The sequence below is a fragment of the Myotis lucifugus genome, unplaced genomic scaffold (assembly GCF_000147115.1).
Source record: "Myotis lucifugus unplaced genomic scaffold, Myoluc2.0 scaffold_8, whole genome shotgun sequence".
Lineage (NCBI taxonomy): Eukaryota > Metazoa > Chordata > Mammalia > Chiroptera > Vespertilionidae > Myotis > Myotis lucifugus.
Window position 1 is genome coordinate 11,629,817 of NW_005871056.1, and position 20,429 is coordinate 11,650,245.

The 20,429-nt window shown below is 37.4% G+C and overlaps 2 protein-coding genes across 12 annotated transcripts in view; one reads left to right on the top strand and one right to left on the bottom strand.

The window, feature by feature from the left end:
* The window catches only part of LOC111824919, a 115,786-nt gene extending 95,716 nt beyond the window's left edge, over positions 1 to 20,070 (top strand). Inside the window, exon 5 of the mRNA XM_023749613.1 lies at positions 19,276 to 20,070. The gene's annotated coding sequence lies outside the window, so the exon portion shown is untranslated. The remainder of the gene's footprint in view (positions 1 to 19,275) is intronic.
* TFDP2 (transcription factor Dp-2) overlaps positions 1 to 20,429 on the bottom strand; it is a 117,947-nt gene that overhangs the window by 65,189 nt on the left and 32,329 nt on the right. For 7 of the 11 annotated variants that reach the window (XM_023749601.1, XM_023749604.1, XM_023749599.1 and 4 more), the window contains 2 exons: positions 20,102 to 20,203; positions 11,318 to 11,384 (listed from right to left, as the gene is read on the bottom strand). In XM_023749601.1, the coding sequence (XP_023605369.1) occupies positions 11,318 to 11,384; positions 20,102 to 20,116 (82 nt within the window). In that variant the 5' untranslated portion in view covers positions 20,117 to 20,203. Of the gene's footprint in view, positions 1 to 11,317; positions 11,385 to 13,776; positions 13,857 to 20,101; positions 20,204 to 20,429 lie in introns of those variants that run through there. The other 4 variants (XM_023749606.1, XM_014451239.2, XM_023749600.1 and 1 more) reach the window with 3 other exon arrangements.

Below are 20,429 nucleotides of genomic sequence, written 5' to 3' on the forward strand. Positions count from 1 at the left end.
ATATATATATATATATATATATATGTATATATATATATATACTATATAGTATATTTTTTTTAATTGATTTTTTACAGGGAGGAGGGGAGAGGGATAGAGAGTTAGAAACATCGATGAGAGAGAAACATCGATCAGCTGCCTCCTGCACACCCCCTACTGGGGATATGCCCACAACCAAGGTACATGCCCTTGACCGGAATCGAACCTGGGACCCTTCAGTCTGCAGGCTGATGCTCTATCCACTGAGCCAAACCGGTTAGGGCAGGGGATGAGGTTTAGAAGTGTCTCAGAGGAAATGATACTTAATATGAAAACTTAATAAGCACTTGTCCCCAACAAATGTGTTGCTGGCCTATGAAGACAGCCATATAACAAGGATCTGAATCTGAAATCTCTTGACAGTGGACAGGGAGCAGCCATCTTGGAAGTAGATCTTCCAGCCCTCAGATGACTACAGTGTTGGCCAACAGCTCCATAACAATAGATGAGAGACCCCAAGGCTGAGTCCCTTAGCTAAGCCATTCCTGACCCACAGAAACTATGAGGTAATAAATGTTTGTTATTTTAAGCAGTTAGGTTTTGAAGAATTTTTAATGCATCAATAGATAAGTAATACTCTGCCTATTAGAGGAGTTCTACATCCTGTCTGTAGGGATGGCCTATACTATTACCCCATCATGCTCATTGATTGCTGACAGCAGCCATGGCTAGGCTGGGTGGCCTCAGCAAGAATGCGGTGGTGGATCCAGAGGAGTCACAGCTGCAACTGTCAGTCATTATGCCTCTCACCAGCAGGAGATCTAAATGGTGTATTCCCATGGTCACATAGGATAACAAAAAGTTTATTAATGGCATATCCTTTCTGAAACAAAATAATTTTAAAAAGATCTTTTCAGAAGAAAATAAAAAAAATATTTCTCTGAGGTCAGCTTAATCACTAAGAGAACTCCAAATCTTGGATTAGCTGTGGTTCTCAGCTTGAGTTGCTGTGTGCTAAGAATTGATATTGCTCTGCCAACCAAGAAATAAATTTGTTCTGGGGTTGTTTTAACTCTCCCATTCAGAAAGGAATTTCTGAAACTTAAAGATAATGTGCTATGAACTGTGGTTAATCAACTAATCCAGAATTTTTAAGAGGACTTTGGGGGAACAATTTGAGTATTGTGAATTCCATGTTATTTTATTCCAGTAGATTAAGTTAAAGTGACTGTATTTGAATTATCTAATATGATCAGAGAAATCTCAGAGAAAGACATTTCCTTTCTTTTCCAAAAATATAGGATGAGTTGGAAGGGAGTGGGTAATAACTGTAAACTAAATATGGAGGTAGGGAGATGCTAGAAGTTTTATTTGACCACAGCCCCCGGACTCAGCCCCTTGACTATATAATAATTTTCTATTCAAACCACCTCAGGGTTCATGCTATGGCATATTTTCCCCCAACCCAGTTCAATACCAATTGAGCTTAGTATTTGTTTATGTTGGAATCCTTTAAGGTTTGGGTTCAGATATGTCAGAGGTCACTTTTCTCTTTGTGGCCTATAAAAAAATCTCAAATATCTTACAATATCCCCAATCCAAATTTCATAGAAACTGAGACAAAAACATTGAACTTAAAGGGCTTACATCTCCAGGACAGTATAATTAACTGATGTAAGTAAAGTCTGATCTAACCCATGTTTTCTAGAAATTTTTATGTAAATTAATATTTTAAAGTATTCCATTCTAAACTAAGCAATATTTTAAAAAATTACCTTGGTATATTGTGGCTGGCATGGCTCAGCAGTTGAGCATTGACCTATGAACCAGGAAATCACAGTTCAATTCCTGGTCAGGGAACATGCCCTGGTTGTAAACTTAATCCCCAGTGTGAGGCATACAGGAGGTAGCTGATCAGTGATTCTCTCTCATCACTGATGTTTCTATCTCTTTCTCCCTCTTCCCTTCCTCTCTGAAATTAAAAAATATATATATTTTAAAAATTACCTTGAGGGGGTGGGGTGGGAGTGGGATGGAAGAGGTTAATGGGAGAAAAAAGGGGACTATGTAATACTTTCAACAAGAAAGATTTTTTAAAAATTACTTTGATATATTGATCCTAGATATTAAAAGATGGAACACAGTGATCAAAACAAAATCTAGAATATCTCTGAATTAGAGTACCTAATATTACAGAATAAAGCAACAGATATTCAGCTATTTTTCTACAGAATTAGGTAGCAGTTTTATATATTTGCTTTGATCAATTATATAAAATTGAAATACATATTAAACAAAGATCTGAACTTCACAACTAAGCCCCATGCATTTTCTCTACAGCCACTACAACACATATCATTAAAACTTTCATTGACTGTATTCAATGTTTTAACAATTGGGTTGGTTCATAGACTAAGAATCTGGAACCAAAAACCAAACAAAGATTTAAAAGTTGGCCAACAAAATAATCAACAATTTCTAGAACATTAGCTTTCTTTTCTAAACTAAACTATACACTGTAAAATTTTGTGATCCAGAATAGATGAGAGTTGAGAAAAAAAATTTCAACACAAAACTCTAATATTATCCAGGATAAACAGATGCTACTCAGACTGGTTCACTGCTCCAAGTCTCTCTGCCTCCAGCTTTCTTTCCTCATATTTGGAACTTTTTTTTATTTCCTTCCTCTTAGAGCACCATGGTTTTTTGTTTTGTTTTGTTTTTGTTTTTTTAAATATTTCTTTATTGATTTCAGAGAGGAAGGGAGAAGGAGAGAGAGAGAGAAACATCAATGATGAGAGAGAACCATTGATTGGCTGCCTCCTGCACACCCCCAACTGGGGATCGAGCCCGCAACCCAGGCATGTGTCCCTGGCCGGAATCGAACCTGGGACCCCTCAGTCCACAGGCCAACACTCTGTCCACTAAGCCAAGCCAGCCAGGACGAGCACCATGGTTTTTTGTTTTGTTTTGTTTTTGAGAGAGAAACATCGACCCATTGCCTCCCCTGTGTGCCCCAACTGGGAATCAAACCACAACCTAGGTATGTGCCCTGACGGGGAATCGAACCTGCAACCTTTTGATGCATGGGACACACTGCAACCAACCAAGCCAGCCAGCCAGGGCTAAGAGTCATGTTTTTAATGGTTCTCTTTATTCATAAGTAATCTACATATGTTGCAGAATTTTTCTCACCGATACATGTTAATATCATCCCTAAATAAAATAATTATTGTGTATTAAGCATTTTCTATCTTTAAAATGTTCCTCTTCAGCCCTGCTGGCTTGGCTCAGTGGTTGAGTGTCAATCTATGAACCAGGAGGTCACAGTTCGATTCCAGGTCGGGGCATATGCCTGGGTTGCAGGCTCTATCCCTAGTGTGGGGCATGCAGGAGGCAGCCAATCAATGATACTCTCTCATCATTGATGTTTCTATCTCTTTCTCCTCCCTCCCTCTCTGAAATCAATAAAAATATTTTTTTAAATAAAATGTTTCTCTTGATAAGCAAAATTTGAGTACAAAATTAGCTATCACATACATACATGCACAATTGACTTTAAAATCACCTAGTAATACAATGATAAAGGCTCTGCTATCAAAGAAACAATTAAGAAAGCAAAGAGGAAGAGATTAATATTTTATTGAGCACCTATTACATTGTTAAAAATAAAGAAGACTGTATTTAAAATGGAGTTGGGAAGCCGTGAAGGGGGAGTTCTCACACACTGTCACCCAGACCCCAGACAGGAGGACATACCACACCAGAAGGAAGAATTTCTCCTTGTCAATAAAAAGATCTCCTCCTTTGTCAATCGTTACCAGAACCTCTTTAGTTGGTTGTCTTTAGGTTTGGGTTCCTGATTACAGCTCAGCCAAGGAGTAACAGCTATATTCAGTCAATGAAAGCTAGTAACACCCTGATCTTCCATATAACCACTCCCAACCTCTTCTTTTTCCCTCATAAATGTAAGCCCCTCTCTTCTGTTCTTTGGACTTGCCTATGGTTTGCCACCATTTGCTTCTTTCTTAAAAAATATTTTTTTTATTGATTTCAGAGAGGAAAGGAGAGGGAGAGATAGAAACAACAATGATGAGAGAGAATCATTGATTGGCTGCCTCCTGCATGCCCCCTACTGGGGATCGAGCCTGCAACCCGGACATGTGCCCTTGACCGGAATCAAATCCGGGACCCTTCAGTCCACAGGCTGATGCTCTATTCACTGAGCCAAACCAGCTAGGGCATTAGTAATTTTTAAAGACACAGCTTTTAAAAAATATTTTAGCCAGCATTTTAATTTTTATTTACGATGTATTTTATAAAGAGGAGGAGAAACCAGATTAAATGTCAGGATAAACAGTTTAATTTCTCCTGAATAATAAACATTTGTGATTAAAATTGCTTCATTTAGCCATAGCCGGTTTGGCTCAGTAGATAGAGCATCAGCCTGCGGACCAAAGAGTCCCTGGTTCATTTCCAGTCAGGGGCACATACCTTGGTTGCAGGCTCCTTCCCGGCCTGGGCCCTGGTTGGGGTGCGTGCAAGAGGCAACCAATCGATGTGTTTCTCTCACATCGATGTTTCTCTCTGTCTTTCCCTTCCACTCTCTCTCTAAAAATCAATGGAAAAATACCCTCTGGTGAGGATTAACAAAAAATAAACAAAATAACTAACTAACTAAATAAATAAATTGCTTCATTTAATTTTTAAAACATTGTTTTGGCAATAAAGCTGCTAAACTTTATGGCATATTTCTGGATATTTTGGATTTGGCAACTTATGCAAATGTTATGGTCATGAGAAGACAAATTTAAATAAAGAAATTTTAAAAAGATAACATTTAAAAGGTTGATTTTAGAATTAAATTCCAATTGGCAATCAAAATTACCTTCTTCCTTAGTTTGAAATTAACCAACAAAAATAGCTGTTACCAATAGTAAGCAATAAAGGTGTGGGAAGGTTTTCTTCCTGAGAAGACATGGACCATATGAGTATAGGAAATAAAAACAGACCATTAGATGAGTTTCATTTCAAAATACTAAGCAAATAAGAAATCACATAAAAACAGACCTTGTAATCTCAGCAGTATTCTACTCTTCCAACTGAGTTACAAGCTGAGTCACTGAAAATGAATTTTGAAGTAATAGAGAAACAAGAGTGCAGATATCCTTTCCTCCAAAAAGAACATTATTTTATCAACCTTTCTCAGAAAATAGTAACTGGCTATTTTAAGAACTATAAAAATAGGTATCATCATGCAATTTAGATGAATAAGAACAGAGAATAAAAATGTATATTTAAAAATGGGGGGGGAGAGCCATTTCATTGTGGCTCAGGTATAACATATTGCACTGTTAAAGCTTTATAAATCCACAACATGCAATGCAAACACTCAGCAAAGTTATGCAATTCTACCTAACCACAATATACATTGTGAAAGCAATTACAGGAAGATAAGAGATGTGGTAACTATAGCCTATTTTAAAACATTTTAAATTTTTTCCTTTATTTTCTGTTTAAAATCAGGAATTCCTTAAATTTTATTTCTAAAAGGTAATTCTTATTTAATTCTAGTATTTAGTTATTTAATATGGTAAACTAAACATTTTATTTAAATAAAACATCTTGTAGATAAACACAGGAAAAATACAAGAGAGAAAAGACTCAGATGACACAGGTCCTTCAGGAAAAGCAAGCTACTGGAATGCACAGGTCAATAAAACTATTTGTAGAATGGGATAGTTGTCTATTTTCAGATCATTAAGCTATTTTTAAATAGCCTGAAACCAAACCCAGATTCAAAAGGCAAAGCCAGAACCATTCACTATGTTTATTAAAGTTCAATCTTTTACTAAGCCTAGCATAGTAACAGAGGCCACACTCACCCGAATATGACCTGAGATTTAGAAGGGTGCCTAAGAAACTATAGAAATAGATACCAAATGTTGTTTATACCTATTATTCAAAGTAATATAAAATAAAAGTCCTAGATATTTTAGGACTTAAATTTTTAAAGTAAAATCCAGGAGAAAAAAGAATATGGTCAGCCCTGACCAGTTTGGCTCAGTGGATAGAGCGTCGGCCTACGGACTGAAGGGTCCCAGGTTCGATTCCAGTCAAGGGCATGTACCTTGGTTGCGGGCACATCCCCACTGGGGGGTTGTGCAGGAGGCAGCTGATCGATGTTTCTCTCTCATCGATGTTTCAAACTCTCTATCCCTCTCCCTTCCTCTCTGTAAAAAATCAATAAAATATATATTAAAAAAAAAGAATATGGTCAAATGTTAGCAGCTTTTTAAAAAATATTTTTTATTGATTGATTTCAGAGAGTGAGACAGAGGAAGGGAGAAGAAGAGAAAGAGAGAGAGAGAGAGATTGACTGATTTGTTGTTCCACTTATTTAAGCATTCATTGGTTACTTCTTGTATGTTGTACATACTACATCCTGAGATCCAATCTGCAACCTTGGAGTAGAGGACGCTGTAATCAACTGAGCTACCTGGCCAGGGCCAGCCTAATTTTTTGTCTTTATTGATTTCAGAGAGAGAGGAAGCGAGAGGGAGAAACACTGATCGGCTGCCTCTAGTGCACCCCCCTACCGGGGATCAAGCCTGCAATTTGGGCATGTGCCCTGACAGGAAATCAAACAGGCGACCTCTCAGTGCATGGGACAACGCTCAACCAACTGAGCCACACTGGCCAAGGTGGGCCAGCCTTTTTAATTAAATGCATAACTCTAAAATATATAAGTCGCTGTATATTAAGATTTTGAACATTGAAATAATCTCTACCCTTTCATCTTTTCAGCTTCTTTTATTTTTTTAAAAAAATATATTTTATTGATTTTTCACAGAGGGGAAGGGAGAGGGATAGAGTTAGAAACATCGATCAGCTGCCTCCTGCACACCCCCCATTGGGGATGTGCCCGCAACCAAGGTACATGCCCTTGACTGGAATCGAACCTGGGACCCCTGAGTCCGCAGGCCAACGCTCTATCCTCTGAGCCAAACCAGTCAGGGCTCAGCTTCTTTTAAACATTTTCTCATAAAATAATGAAGTTCTCACAAAATAATGCAGAAAAGTCCTACAGGGAGCCATTCCAGCAACACTTTTGGTAGAACTCTAAATTCCCTCTGTTCCTACCACCTTTGTCCACAAAATGCTTCCTAATTAATGGAAATATTCCACGATCATGGATAGGAAGAATCAATAGTCAAGATGTTATTTATTCCCAACTTGATGTACAGATTCAATGCAATCTCAATCAAAACTCCAGTCAGTTATCTTGTGGATGTCAACAAACTGATTCTAAAATTTTTACAGAAAGGCAAAACAACTCAGAATAGCCAACAATATATATGTATGTATGTATGTATATATATATATATAATTTTAAATAATATATTTTTATTGTTTTCAGAGAGGAAGGGAGAGGGAGAGATAGAAACATCAATAATGAGATAGAATCATCAACTGGCTGCCTCCTGCACACCCCCTATTGGGTATGGAACCTACAACCCGAGTATGTGCCCCGACTGGGAATTGAACTGTGACCTTCTGGCTCATAGGTTGATGCTCAACCACTGAACCACATTGGCCAGGCTACCAAGACAATATTTTTTTTTTTAAATATATTTTATTGATTTTTTACAGAGAGGAAGGGAGAGAGATAGAGAGTTAGAAACATCGATGAGAGAGAAACATCCATCAGCTGCCTCCTGCACATCTCCCACTGGGGATGTGCCCGCAACCCAGGTACATGCCCTTGACCGGAATCGAACCTGAGACCTTTCGGTCCGCAGGGCCGACGCTCTATCCACTGAGCCAAACCGGTTTCGGCGTACCAAGACAATATTGAAGAAAAGTTGGAAGACTGACACTATTCAATTTTAAGACTTACTATAAATTTACAGTGTGGTATCAGCAAAAGAATAGAGAGCCCAGAAATAGACCTACACAAATATATTTAACTCAACTTTGACAAAGGTGCAAAGGCAATTCAATGGAGAAAGAAGAGTCTTTCCAACAAATGAAGCTGGGACAAACAGACATCCACAAGCAAAAAATAATAATAAATAAATCTAGACACAGACATTAACTCAAAATGGGAATGTTATGGCCAAACGAGCTTTTGCAGTTCAATATTTACTGAGTATGTATAACATCAAGCTAGGGTCTGAGGACAAACACATGAAAAAGAACCCTGCCTTCAAGAAGCTCAAAGTCTAGTAAATAAAAGGACAATAGTATAAAGAAACACAATATAATGCAATCAGGACAATAACAAAATACCTGCAGAGTCCAAAGGTTAACACAAAGGAGGCACAGTAACAAGGAGGTACAGAACAGAAGAAATCTCTAGAAAAAGAAATAAATGAAAAGGAAGCAAGTAAACTACCAGATACAGAGATCAAAACAATGGTTATAAGGATGTTCAAGGAATTTAATGAGGACTTCGACAAAGTTCCTAATTTGGGAATATCCTATGGGACAGATACTTTGAAATACTGTCCTAGGGAAACAGTGATGAATAAGATAAAGTCTCTGACTTCATGGAATCAGGTGGGGACCAATAAGTAAACCAGTAAAGTTCAGTGTGATAAATGCTAAAATAGAAATAAGTAGAGATATTAGAGATTTATGGGCTGAGCTGAAATAGGACCTAAACTGAGATGCAAAGCATGAACAGAAATTATCCAGGTGAAATCCTATATAATAAAAAGCTAATATGCAAATCGACCGAATGGCGGAACAACCAGTAGCTATGATGCGCACTGACCAACAGGGGGCAGATGCTCAAAGCAGGAGCTGCCCCTGGTGGTCAGTGCACTCCCACACGGGGAGCACTACTCGGCCAGAAGCTGGGCTCGTGAGTGCAACGGTGGTAGCAGGAGCTTCTCCTGTCTCCGTGGCAGCACTAAGGATGTCCAGGGGGAGTGGGCCTAAGCTGTCAGTCGGACATCCCCCGAGGGCTCCCAGACTGTGAGAGGCCGCAGGCCAAGCTGAGGGACATCCCCCCCAGTGCACAAATTTTGTGCACCAGGCCTTTACTATATATCTATAACTATATCTATATCTATATCTATATCTATATCTATATCTATATCTATATCTATATCTATATCCATATCCATATCTATATCTATATATCTGGAGTGGAGTGGAAGATGACATTCCAGGCACAGAGAAGAGCATACAGTGAGACACAAAATGTAGCTCAGTATGCCAGAAGCACAGGTGTCTAAGATAATGCTAAAGTAAAAGCAAGAACCATACCTTTTAAATTGGAGTTTGGACTTTACCTTGAGGGTAATAAGGAACTAATAAATGTTTTTTGCTTTTTTTTTTTAACATGAAAAGACCTGTTCAGATTTGTGTTTGAGAAAAGTATGTAGCTATAGTACAGTGAATAAAATACAAAGGAATAAGTCTGGAAGTAAATAAAACAGCTGCAGCAATCCAGAAAATGGTTTATGGTGGTCTGAACTACGATAGTAGCAATGGAAATAGAGAAAGTGGGTGGGGAGGCTGAGAGTTTTAAGAGGTGGAAGAAACAAGACTTTTAACTGATTTGATTGGAAGTAGAGAGAAAGAAAAAGGAGTCAAAGATGATGGATGCCTCAGTTTCTGGTTTGGGCAAAGGGTAGATGGTGCTACTGAAATGGGAGAGCACATTTGAGAGGGTAAATAATCACTTTCATTCCGGTCACACTACTAAGTGACTAAAGGGCAGGGGCACCTACAGTGTGGATACACTGGACAAAGAGATGATTCACGCCCCAGGTGGAGCAGCATAAAATTTAATTTCAGCACACAATTCAAAACTTAAGAACTGTTTATTTCTGGAATTTTCCATTTAATATTTTCAGACTGTGGGTAACTGAAACCATTCTATGGATAAGGTGGGGACTACTATGAGGGGTGGGCAAAAGTAGTACACGAAAGAGTTTGTTCTTATATTATTATTTCCCAAACAACTGTAAACCTACTTTTTCCCACCTCTGTATATACATACAATGGAATAGTATTAAGCCTCCAAAAGGAAGGAAATGCTGACACATGCTACAACATGGATAAACTTTGAGGTCTTTATGCTAACTTAAATAAGGCAGTCACAAAAAAACAAATACTGTATAGTTCTACTTATATGAGGTATCTAGAGTAGTCAGAAGCATAAAGACAGAAAATAGAATGGTGGTTGCCAAGGGCTGGGGAGAAGGAAATATGGACTTAATTGTTTAATGGGTATAGAGTTTTAGTTTTGCAAGATGAAGAGTTATAGAAATGGATGGTGGTGATGGTTGCACAATATGAATGTACTCAATACTACTTAACTATATATGTAATAATGGTTAAAGTGGTAAATTTTATATGTGCATTTTACCACAGTAAAAATATTTTCTGGGGGACTGAGAAGCATCAAGGGTTGAAGTATCTCTTTTATTGCTTTAAAAAAAATATATATATATATATATATTCTCTCAGAGTAATTCTACAGATCATTATTATTAAGCCAAACATTTTTATACTAAAATACAGATTTCTCTAGCCTTCTCTTCAGAGTATATAGCTCACCTTAGACAAACCCCTTGAGGAAGATGATGTTTCTCTCATAGTTATTTGTATTATAATGGCATGCATTTTGCTCCTACCTTTTATAGTGGGAAATTTCAAATACATATAAAGGAAGAGAGAAATAAATAAGGAAACCCCATATAGATATTACCCAGCTTAAACAATTAATCAACCCATAGACAATTTTGTTTTATCTACAATTCCACCCACTTTATTCTTCCTCTTCCAGTGAATTATTTTGAAGCCAATCACAGATATATCATTTCAAGCATAAATATTTCAGTATGTTATCTCTACATACTAAAAAATACTGTTGAAAAATACATATTGAAAGATGACCAGTGTCCTGCATAAGTGCCTGTACTGGTGAGTCAGATTTCTGATATATTCTTCCAGTAAGCTATATATCAGACACAGGATAATAATACATCCAATCATTCTATTGTAGTTCCTTACCACTAAGAAGGGCTCTCAAACAAGAAAATCAAGAAGAAAATGACTTAAGTTTCAACTGTAATAGGATCACTGATCAAATATGGTCTTAGAGGCCTCTTAGGAAAGAGTTGGAGAAAGGTACACACTCTCTACACCTGTCGGAGGTAACTGACTTTCATGTTATACAAGCTTTTTGGTGAATGATAACAACACAGTAATAGTATATAAATATTATTATACATAAAGTAATGCATGTGCCTTCATGTTTTATAAAGCAAATGCAATAAAACTAGCTCAGTGCAGAAAATTTTTATTCAACTGTCCTTACCTTTTGTCGGACTGAGATTCTGATCTGTAAATCCTCTTAATTCTGCATTTGTGGAACTCAAACCAACCTGAATAAAATAGTTTTTTAAAAGTTAAAAAGATCTAAGTATTAGATGATCACTCAATAAGCCATTTTATACCTTCCACTAGAGGTCCATATCAATTAGTAATATGGCCACATAAAAATGAATTAATTACAACTACAGGAGGATTAAAAAGAAAATGTTGCCATATTGCTTGACATAAAGAAACTATGAATTGTCCAGATAAAGTAAAATTTTAAAATGTTACTTATGAGGAGAACTAAGATCTATAGATTTTACTGACGGTTTTTGTAAACAATTAATGTGGCAGCCAAGAAGTTGGCAGTAGATATACCAAAATTTCTCACCCTCACTATTTCCCTTCATTTTTACTATTCAAAATCACTGCTTATAATGCTTTTCAACATTATGACACATAATGGACCAAATAAAGACCATTAATAACACAATGCAACTCTGAAGATGAGTGGGACTTGTATCAGGATGAGCTGGAAGATTTTTATGGCTTGGATCTCTACAGCTTCATGTGGCGCATTAACTGGTCTGCTGAGCCTCAGATGGTAGCTGTCCCCTGTGGTAGTGCCTGTGTTTCTCTCCTAGGCAGGCCTAGCAACTCCAGTTGCTATCATAATAATTTTTACCCAGGACCTGTCTTCTCAATCCCTCACCTTTCCCCAAGGAGTATGTTTTTTTCTCTGTTTAAAAAAGTTACCATGCCCAAACTACCATTTGACCCAGTGATCCCACTTCTAGGAATATATCCCAAGAAACTAGAAATACCAATCAAAAAGGGTATATGCACCCCTATGTTCACAGCAGCACAATTTACATTAGCTAAGATTTGGAAACAGACTAGGTGCCCATCAGCAGATAAGTGGATTAAAAAACTGTGGTACATCTACACAATGGAATACTACGCTGCTGTAAAAAGGAAGGAACTCCTACCATTTGCAACAGAATGGATGGACCCGGAGAGCATGCATGCATACAAGTCCTAACTTGTATGCTAAGCGAAATAAGTCAGTCGAAGAAAGATAAATATCACATGATCGCACTCATTTGTGGAATATAATGAACAACATAAACTGATGAACAAAAACAGATCCAGAGACAGAGAAGCATTGATCAGATGGTCAAACCTCAGAGGGAAAGTAATTCTATGTAGATAAATGATGTAGAGACTTATTTTTGTCTAGCTTCTTACAAGTATTGTTAGAAGTACTAAAGTAAAACCTTTGCAACTAAATTTGCAAATTACCACTACATACATCTCCACAGTGGCTCACAAGTACCAATATTAAGTGTTCAATTTGTAAATGCCAAGAGTTTACTGTGGCATCACTAACATGCCTCTACTTTCAAACTCTTCTGCTATTAAAAAAAAAAGAACGTCAAACTTCTGTTGGTGCTCTACTGTAAAAAGAAAGAAGGCCAAGACAGCCTTCAACATATTCCATGCTTAATACAATGTGACTGTTAAGTACATGTATTTCAATAACTGCAAAAGCATAAGTTTATCCCCTTTTGTTATTATACAAAGTTAACGGCAAAAACCTCAAGTAAAACCACATATTCACAGTCGAGAGTTCAGTTATTGAGTTACTGTTAGGTTTAAACACCTGCTCTTAATGTCCAACTTCTGCAGAGAAGCAGCAAACAAATTTAGAACCTTTTTAAGCAGCTGTACACCTGCACCTTAATAATTAACAAATTATACTCTAAAAGGTCAACTGGGAGTCAATATTGTCTACTAATTTTGCTGTCATAGATGGAGGGAAAGTGTTTGTATTCAGAGCTTATATAAATACTACCAAAATTTATTTACTAAAACTTCAAAAGTGTATTAATTTCTGCTTTCATAAACACTTTATAGTTTAGACTCAAAGAAAAAGTAGATTGTTTGAGAGTAGAAAGGGTTGCTAGGAAAGGCATTTAAAAATGTTAGGACTTGTATGCATGCATATAAGTACAACCAATAGACGCAAGACACTGGGGGAAGGGGATGAGGGCAAGTGCAGGGGGTAGGGGAGGCCAGGGGGAGGACAATGGGGGGGAAAAAGGAGACATATGTACTACTATTTGTAACACCTTAAACAATAAAATTAAAAAGGAAAAAAATGTTAGCTATTCTTTCCTTATTTAAAAAGGATCTTTTTATAATGTTTCACAGAGCAAGAGAAAAAAGTAAACTCATTTTATATAAAATTTTTCACCTAATAAGGTCCTGCGAAAGTTTTCTATGTGGATATCAAACACTGTTGCATACAATAATCAGTCATAAACTGTCCAATTAAAAATATCCAAGCCAAATTTTTAAGAATCAAACCATATTCCCCAATAACAGCATTATAACTGTACTAATATTTAACATTTCAGATCAACATAACTGAAAGGGAAAAAAAAATCATAGCTCTACCATTCACAAGCAGGGTGATCTTGGAACAGCAGCTGCAAAATGGGGTTAATTCGTACATGTACGAAAAACTCAGAGAGCTCCTGGATGAAATAAAAAATGTGAACATGTTTGTTGACAGCAAAGCAATGTTCAGTATGGACAGTTATTCAAATGACAGTGGCTTTTGACACTTCAACACTGACTAGACATTTTATAAAAGAGAAATGCCAGTGACGTATAAACATATAGAACACCAGTGTAACCCTAATTAGCAATGCAATCAGAGAACTGTAATAAGTGACATACCATTTTTACTAACTAGATTGGCAAGGATTAAAGAGAAACTAAATGGAAATGTCACTTTAATGCTCCACTGGTGTATACATAAATTGGTGCAATCTTTTTGAAATGCAATTTAGCAATATGAGTCAAAAGCTTAACCCAAAAAGCCCTAGGCCAGGGGTGGGCAACCCCTGGCACGCGTGCCAAACATGGCACACCAGTAACTTTTGCTGGCACGCGAAACCCTCTCTTATAATCTTCCATTTACAATTTTTTTCTTAATTTCGACTTTTTTATTTTTCAGATAAATTCAATGTAGGTGCATCTTAGATAAATAAATAATTTTACATAACAAGTTATCTTAAAGACCATAGACATGGATTGACGAGAGAGGGGAAGAGCAATTTCTATGCTTCTGCCTTAACTCTCCCTGCCTTCCTAGATCCGACCAGTGTTTTGGTTTCATCCACATACGCTTGTGAATCTTTGTTCTCAGTGATGAATTTTGTTAAGTCTCGTAATAGGAGTAGCCTGACGGATGAAAGTAGTAGCTCGTGCATATCTCTGAAGATCACGAAATATAAACCTGATGTAAAATATCTGTCATCAGTGATGCAGCAACAAAAGTCCCACTGATAATATCAAATGGAGTCATAAAGTTTTCTGTCGAACTATCAGTGTACATGTATACATTAAAAAATAAATGTGTTTTTCATCATCATATACTGTGTTTTTGTTGCTGGAATGAATTTTATTATTTCTTCAAGGTTCTTCACATACGTACACCTTAAGAGATATCAAGTAGGCGTAAGATGTTCTCAAAAAATTAGGGTTGGCATGCAGAAGAATTTTGAGTCAGAGATTCTGCTGGTTTGGGCACGCACTCACAAAAAGGTTGCCCACCCCTGACCTAGGCGGTTTGGCTTGGTAGATAGATCGTCAGCTTCGGACTGAAAGATCCCAGGTTCAATTCTGGTCAAGGGCACATGCCTGAGTTTCGGGCTTGATCCCCAGTGGGGGGCATACAGGAGGCAGCCAATCAATGATTCTCTCTCATCATTGATGTTTCTATTCAGTGGTCGGCAAACTGCGACTCGCGAGTCACATGTGGCTCTTTGGCCCCTTGAGTGTGGCTCTTCCTAAGCCTTAGGAGTACCCTAATTAAGTTAATAACAATGTACCTACCTATATAAGTTTAAGTTTAAAAAATTTGGCTCTCAAAAGAAATTTCAATCGTTGTACTGTTGATATTTGGCTCTGTTGACTAATGAGTTTGCCAACCACTGTCTCTCTCTCCCTTCCTCTCTGAAATCAATAAAAATATATTTAAAAAAATAAGTCCCCAGAAAGCACACACCCTTGGAGCCAGTAATTTCCTAAGACTCTGCCTCATGGAAATAATCCAAAAAGTAAGCAAATTTTTTTTTAAATTAAAGAAAAATGGAAATAATTTAATGGTCAATATTAGAAAACTGGTATAATATCCATATAACACAAAACATCCATTTAAAATGATGTTGCAGAGTTATCAAGACAAGAAAAAATATTCATCATAGAGATTAAGCTAAATAGATTACAAAACAGTATGACCTCATTTTTACTAAAAATGTATAACATACAGATGATGTAGAATTGTACACCTGAAACCTATATAATGTCACCCCAACAGATTCAATAAAAAGGAAAAAAGTTTTTGTACGATTACATGTCGACATGACAATATTTTGGAAAAACTGAGCTAAATATATTAAAATTAAGAAAATATGTAACATAAATATATTTGAGATATACATACACTTGTATATATACCAGTCAAATTTTTGCTCATAATCTCTAGGCTAGTTTTTTTTTTTTTATTTATCTGTATTTTCTAATTTTTCTGTAATGAGCATTATGGCATTCATACTTTTAAAAAAATTCTTGACAAGGAAAAAAACACACACCTCATATTAAGTTTCAAATTCTTTATTGTATAATGAATGAGCTTAAGTGAGACACATGTGCATTTTCGGTCTAGAAGATTATCACTGGATACTAGATACTACTGGGTAACAACTTTACCCCAGATACAATGAATATATTGCCATCTCAGCAGAGCTTCCTTTTGTAGAGTAATCCATGCCACAATCCATGTAGCTCTGGTAGGACTTTTCATCTTAGTGCCACAATTATGCCTTGGTATCAGAGCTGGCCATTTATGGTACTAATTTCCTTCTTCACACTGGCTTGTCTAAGCAGTAGGCCAAGCAGGGTCAATGAAAGCAACCAAGGCTCTGCGTGGAATTTGAAATATAAATGCTAAAAAAGAAAACTTCCCTCGCTTCCTCGGAGATAAACATTCTAAGGCCAATGTAGGCCGTTATGCCACCATATAGAGGCAAGAGATGGAAAAGAAAAACAGAGCCCTGACACCATCATTTGATCCCCTGAATGCAGCAGTGTCTGAAGCCAGAGGACTCCAGACTTTCAGTTATGTGAACCAACATGTTCCACTTTGGCCATAAGCTATTTTGAACAGGCTTTCTATTGCTTGCAACCATAAGAGACCAAGTATGGCATGGAAAACGCAAAAGTAACTCTTCACAAAAAAACTGTTCTCATAAAAGAACTGCAAAATGGGAAACAAAAATTAAGATATAAATAACTGAATATATGTCTAAGGACGCCTCCATAAGACCAGGCGATATCTCCTATATCAATGAGTCACTTTTCGCCCTAACTGGTTTGGCTCAGTGGATAGAGCGTAGGCCTGCGGACTGAAGGGTCCCAGGTTCAATTCCGGTCAAAGGCATATACCTTGGTTGCGGGCACATCCCCAGTAGGGAGTGTGCAGGAGGCAGCTGAATTGATGTTTCTCTCTCATCAATGTTTTATCTCTCTATCCCTCTCCCTTCCTCCCTATAAAAAAATCAATAAAATGTATTTTTTTTTAAAAAAAGAGTCACCTTTCAGTGATGTGTGATATAATTGATCACTCTCTCCTTCTTGAAACACTTCCTTCACTGGGTGTCCAGATCATCAGGATAACACTGCCTCCTTCTTTTCTGGCTATTCCTTGAGTCTCCTTGGTCCTCATGTATTTTCTAACCATGAACGTACTATATAATCTCATATAGTCCCTCTGCTTTAAAATCCTATATAATAAAGAGCTAATATGCTAATTAGACTGGGTGGCAGAACGACCTTCTGGAACAACCTTCCAGAACGTTGGGCGGGGCCGCACGGCAGCTGGGGCTGTGAGGACCGAGCCCCTTGCACGAATTTCATGCATTGGGCCTCTAGTATTTAATATGAAATTACTCCAAAATGTCTATATCTAGCCCCAAGCCTTCCCCTGAGCTCCAGAGTCACTTACCAAACTGCCTAGCCAATATCTCTACTGTAATGTTTTTAGGTCCCTCAACTTCAATATATTCAAAACAATTTTTTAGTATACCCCAAAATCCTGCACTACCCCAACAGTTCCTCTTTACCGAGCTGCACAAGACAAATACGAAAAGTCTTCTTTAACCTATCCTCTGCCCCCTATATCCTAATTAGTAGGTCCTGATGGCTGTCCCTTGAAATACATCCTAGATCCAGCCACTTTTCCCCCATCTCCAATATATCATTACCCAGCCCAAATCACAACACTCTGTTGTCTGAACCACGAGGGTAAGTACCAAAACAAATCCCTGCTTCCTAATATCCCCATCTTCAGTCTATTCGCTCAGTAGCCGACACAAACTTTTTAAAATGTTCTCAGGCCATGCAACTACTGGTATCCTCAAAACCTTCAACAGCTCCTCACAGACATTTAAAATACATACCCCTCCCTCCCACCCCCAACCTTCAAGGCTCCACACGATCAAGCTCCTGCCACTCTCCCTTGCTTATTCTGTTCCATCTCTAAACTGGCCATCTTCCTGCTCCTTGAACAACCACACTTTCCCCTGCCTCTACCTGGAATGCTCTTTCCCCAGATATGCACATGGCTGGCTCCTTGGATTGAGATTCAAGAGCACTGCTCTGTCTAGATGTCATTTCCTCTTAAAGAGGACTCTTCTGATCATCTAGTTGAAAGAGCACTCCCTCATCCCTGGCACTCTCTCCTTTTATCCTGTTTTTCTTTACAACAATTATTATTACCCGACACTGTCTTTTCTCACTACACTATAAGACCTCAGAAGGCAGGAGCCTAGAACAGTGACGTGCACATATACTAGTATTTGTTGGAGAACAGTGGGGATGGGAGAGAAGAATTGCTCATAGCTTGGTAAACTAGTATAATCTTTTTAGTAAGTATCTTGACAAAGCCTGCTAAAAGCCACAGAAATGTTCTTATCTACTGCAGAATGGCTAGTAGACCTGACTGGCTATTTTCAAGCAGCCGGTTTTAACCCTTTCCCACAGGCTTCAGCCTAGTCTGAGGCTCGGTCTCTCCATGTCCTTAACGCAGGGTTTCAAAGAGGTTCAGCTTATCACTTACCCCTCTGCCCCGTCCCTAGGTGGCTATAGCAGAAGGAGAAACATGACGCTCACTGTGTGATTTCTCCAAATATATAGACAAAATAATGGGACTGCAATTATCACTAGTTCAAATGCTTTATGTTACTTTCAGGAAACAACTTATTAATACAGCAAACTGTATATATGACCAGGAAGATTATATTTGATTCAAAGTACATTGTAAGCCAAAAATATACTTTTGCTATTTAAATGTTAACCATCTTTCACATCCTTTTTTTCCTAAAGAAGAGAAAATCAAGGTAATATCCTATAAGACAATTCCCAATACACAGACTAAAATTTTGCTTATTCTTTTCCCCAAACAGCACTTTAACAAATATATGCATCTTAGAGTAAAGCAAACTACTCCTGATCATTTATCCCAACAAAATTAACTAAATGTTAATAAAGAAAAATCTGTATCTGCTTAGAGCTACTAATGCATGCTAAAGCAAGGTTAATAACAGCAAACCAGAGATAAGTAATAACGGTTTGTTTTTTTAGTGCTATTCTTTAGATGGATAATGGTAGTATTTAGAATTATTTGTCTGGCTCACAAGGAGACCTTTTTACTCAATATAATGCTTGCTTCTCCTGGTCATAACTAACCAAACCTCAGGTGGGTATCTGGCTGAGGCACTGCCAGAGGTCCTTCCCAAGGAGTCTGGAGCTGACCTAGGCAGGCAGAACCTGCCGGCTGCCTCCGGCTGCCTCCGCCTCTCCCTTTCACACTTCTCTCTCCCTGAACAGGCTGACTCTGTACCATGTCGACTGAGATATTAACTGGAGAACTGAGGAAGATGATATGCAGAGAGACAGAGTCATGAAGCAGATGCAGAGAGACAAGCAGAGATGACAAATGGAAACCAAGTGCTGCCTCTATTCCTGGTAGATTTCAAGTTCCTGGACCCAGGTCTTTTCCAACATAATAATCAAGGAACAGTAAAGCTATTATGTAAGTTATTTCCTAGATGCTTTAGTATTTATTTTCTGGCACAATCCTTCACCATAACTGAGAACAAATCCATTGACAGAGGGTGACAATAAAATGTAACTTCAAAGAAAGTAGATTCAGAAATGATAGTTTCAAACAAACAAAAATTAAATAATTTCTCCAAAACATCTAAATCCTAATGTCACCTCAGGAATCATGTCATGGAGGCTAGCAGGCTTTTCTGAACTATACATGAGTATACACATTTCCCTGAGTAAATACAAAGAAAAACACTGAACCAAAGAAAATAGTGAGGGTAAGAGTCTCCAGCAATACTAAAGCAAATTTATTACAGTACCCAACAAAGGAGCAGGGTGGGAAACTTTCTGGAGAAAGCAATTTGGTAGCTGTTGAGAAAGAGCAACTTAGCAGCAATTATAAGAATGCTACCATGCCCTTTAGCGTACTGTATTCAGTAGCATTCAAGTTTACTATCTCATTCTTTGCATAAACAAAGACAATTATAAATTAATGACAGTAAACTAAATTTGAGGAACCTGAGTGGTGGGGAAAAAAATACCAGTAGGAAAAAGTACAACTCACTTTAAAAATACCTACATTAAAACATTTACAAATACTTACATTTTTTGCCGTCATGTCAAATTGTATTCGGTTTAAAATTCTGTAAAGCCATTAAGAACAAAAATAAAAACTTTGTCTTCAATAATTCCTTAAAAAAGCATCCTGTTAAAGAAGGAAAAAAGAGAGAATAGTAATGTAATAATAATAATAGGCAACATTTATGTCATATTTACTATGTGAGATATATATATGTAGTTCTTTAGGTAAATTATTTAAATTAATCCTCACAACAAAGACTATAAGATATGTACCAGTTTAATCGCCCATTTTCCGAATAAAAATTGGGGGTGAGAGAGGGTAGAGATTTTGGACAGATCAACTCCGCTAG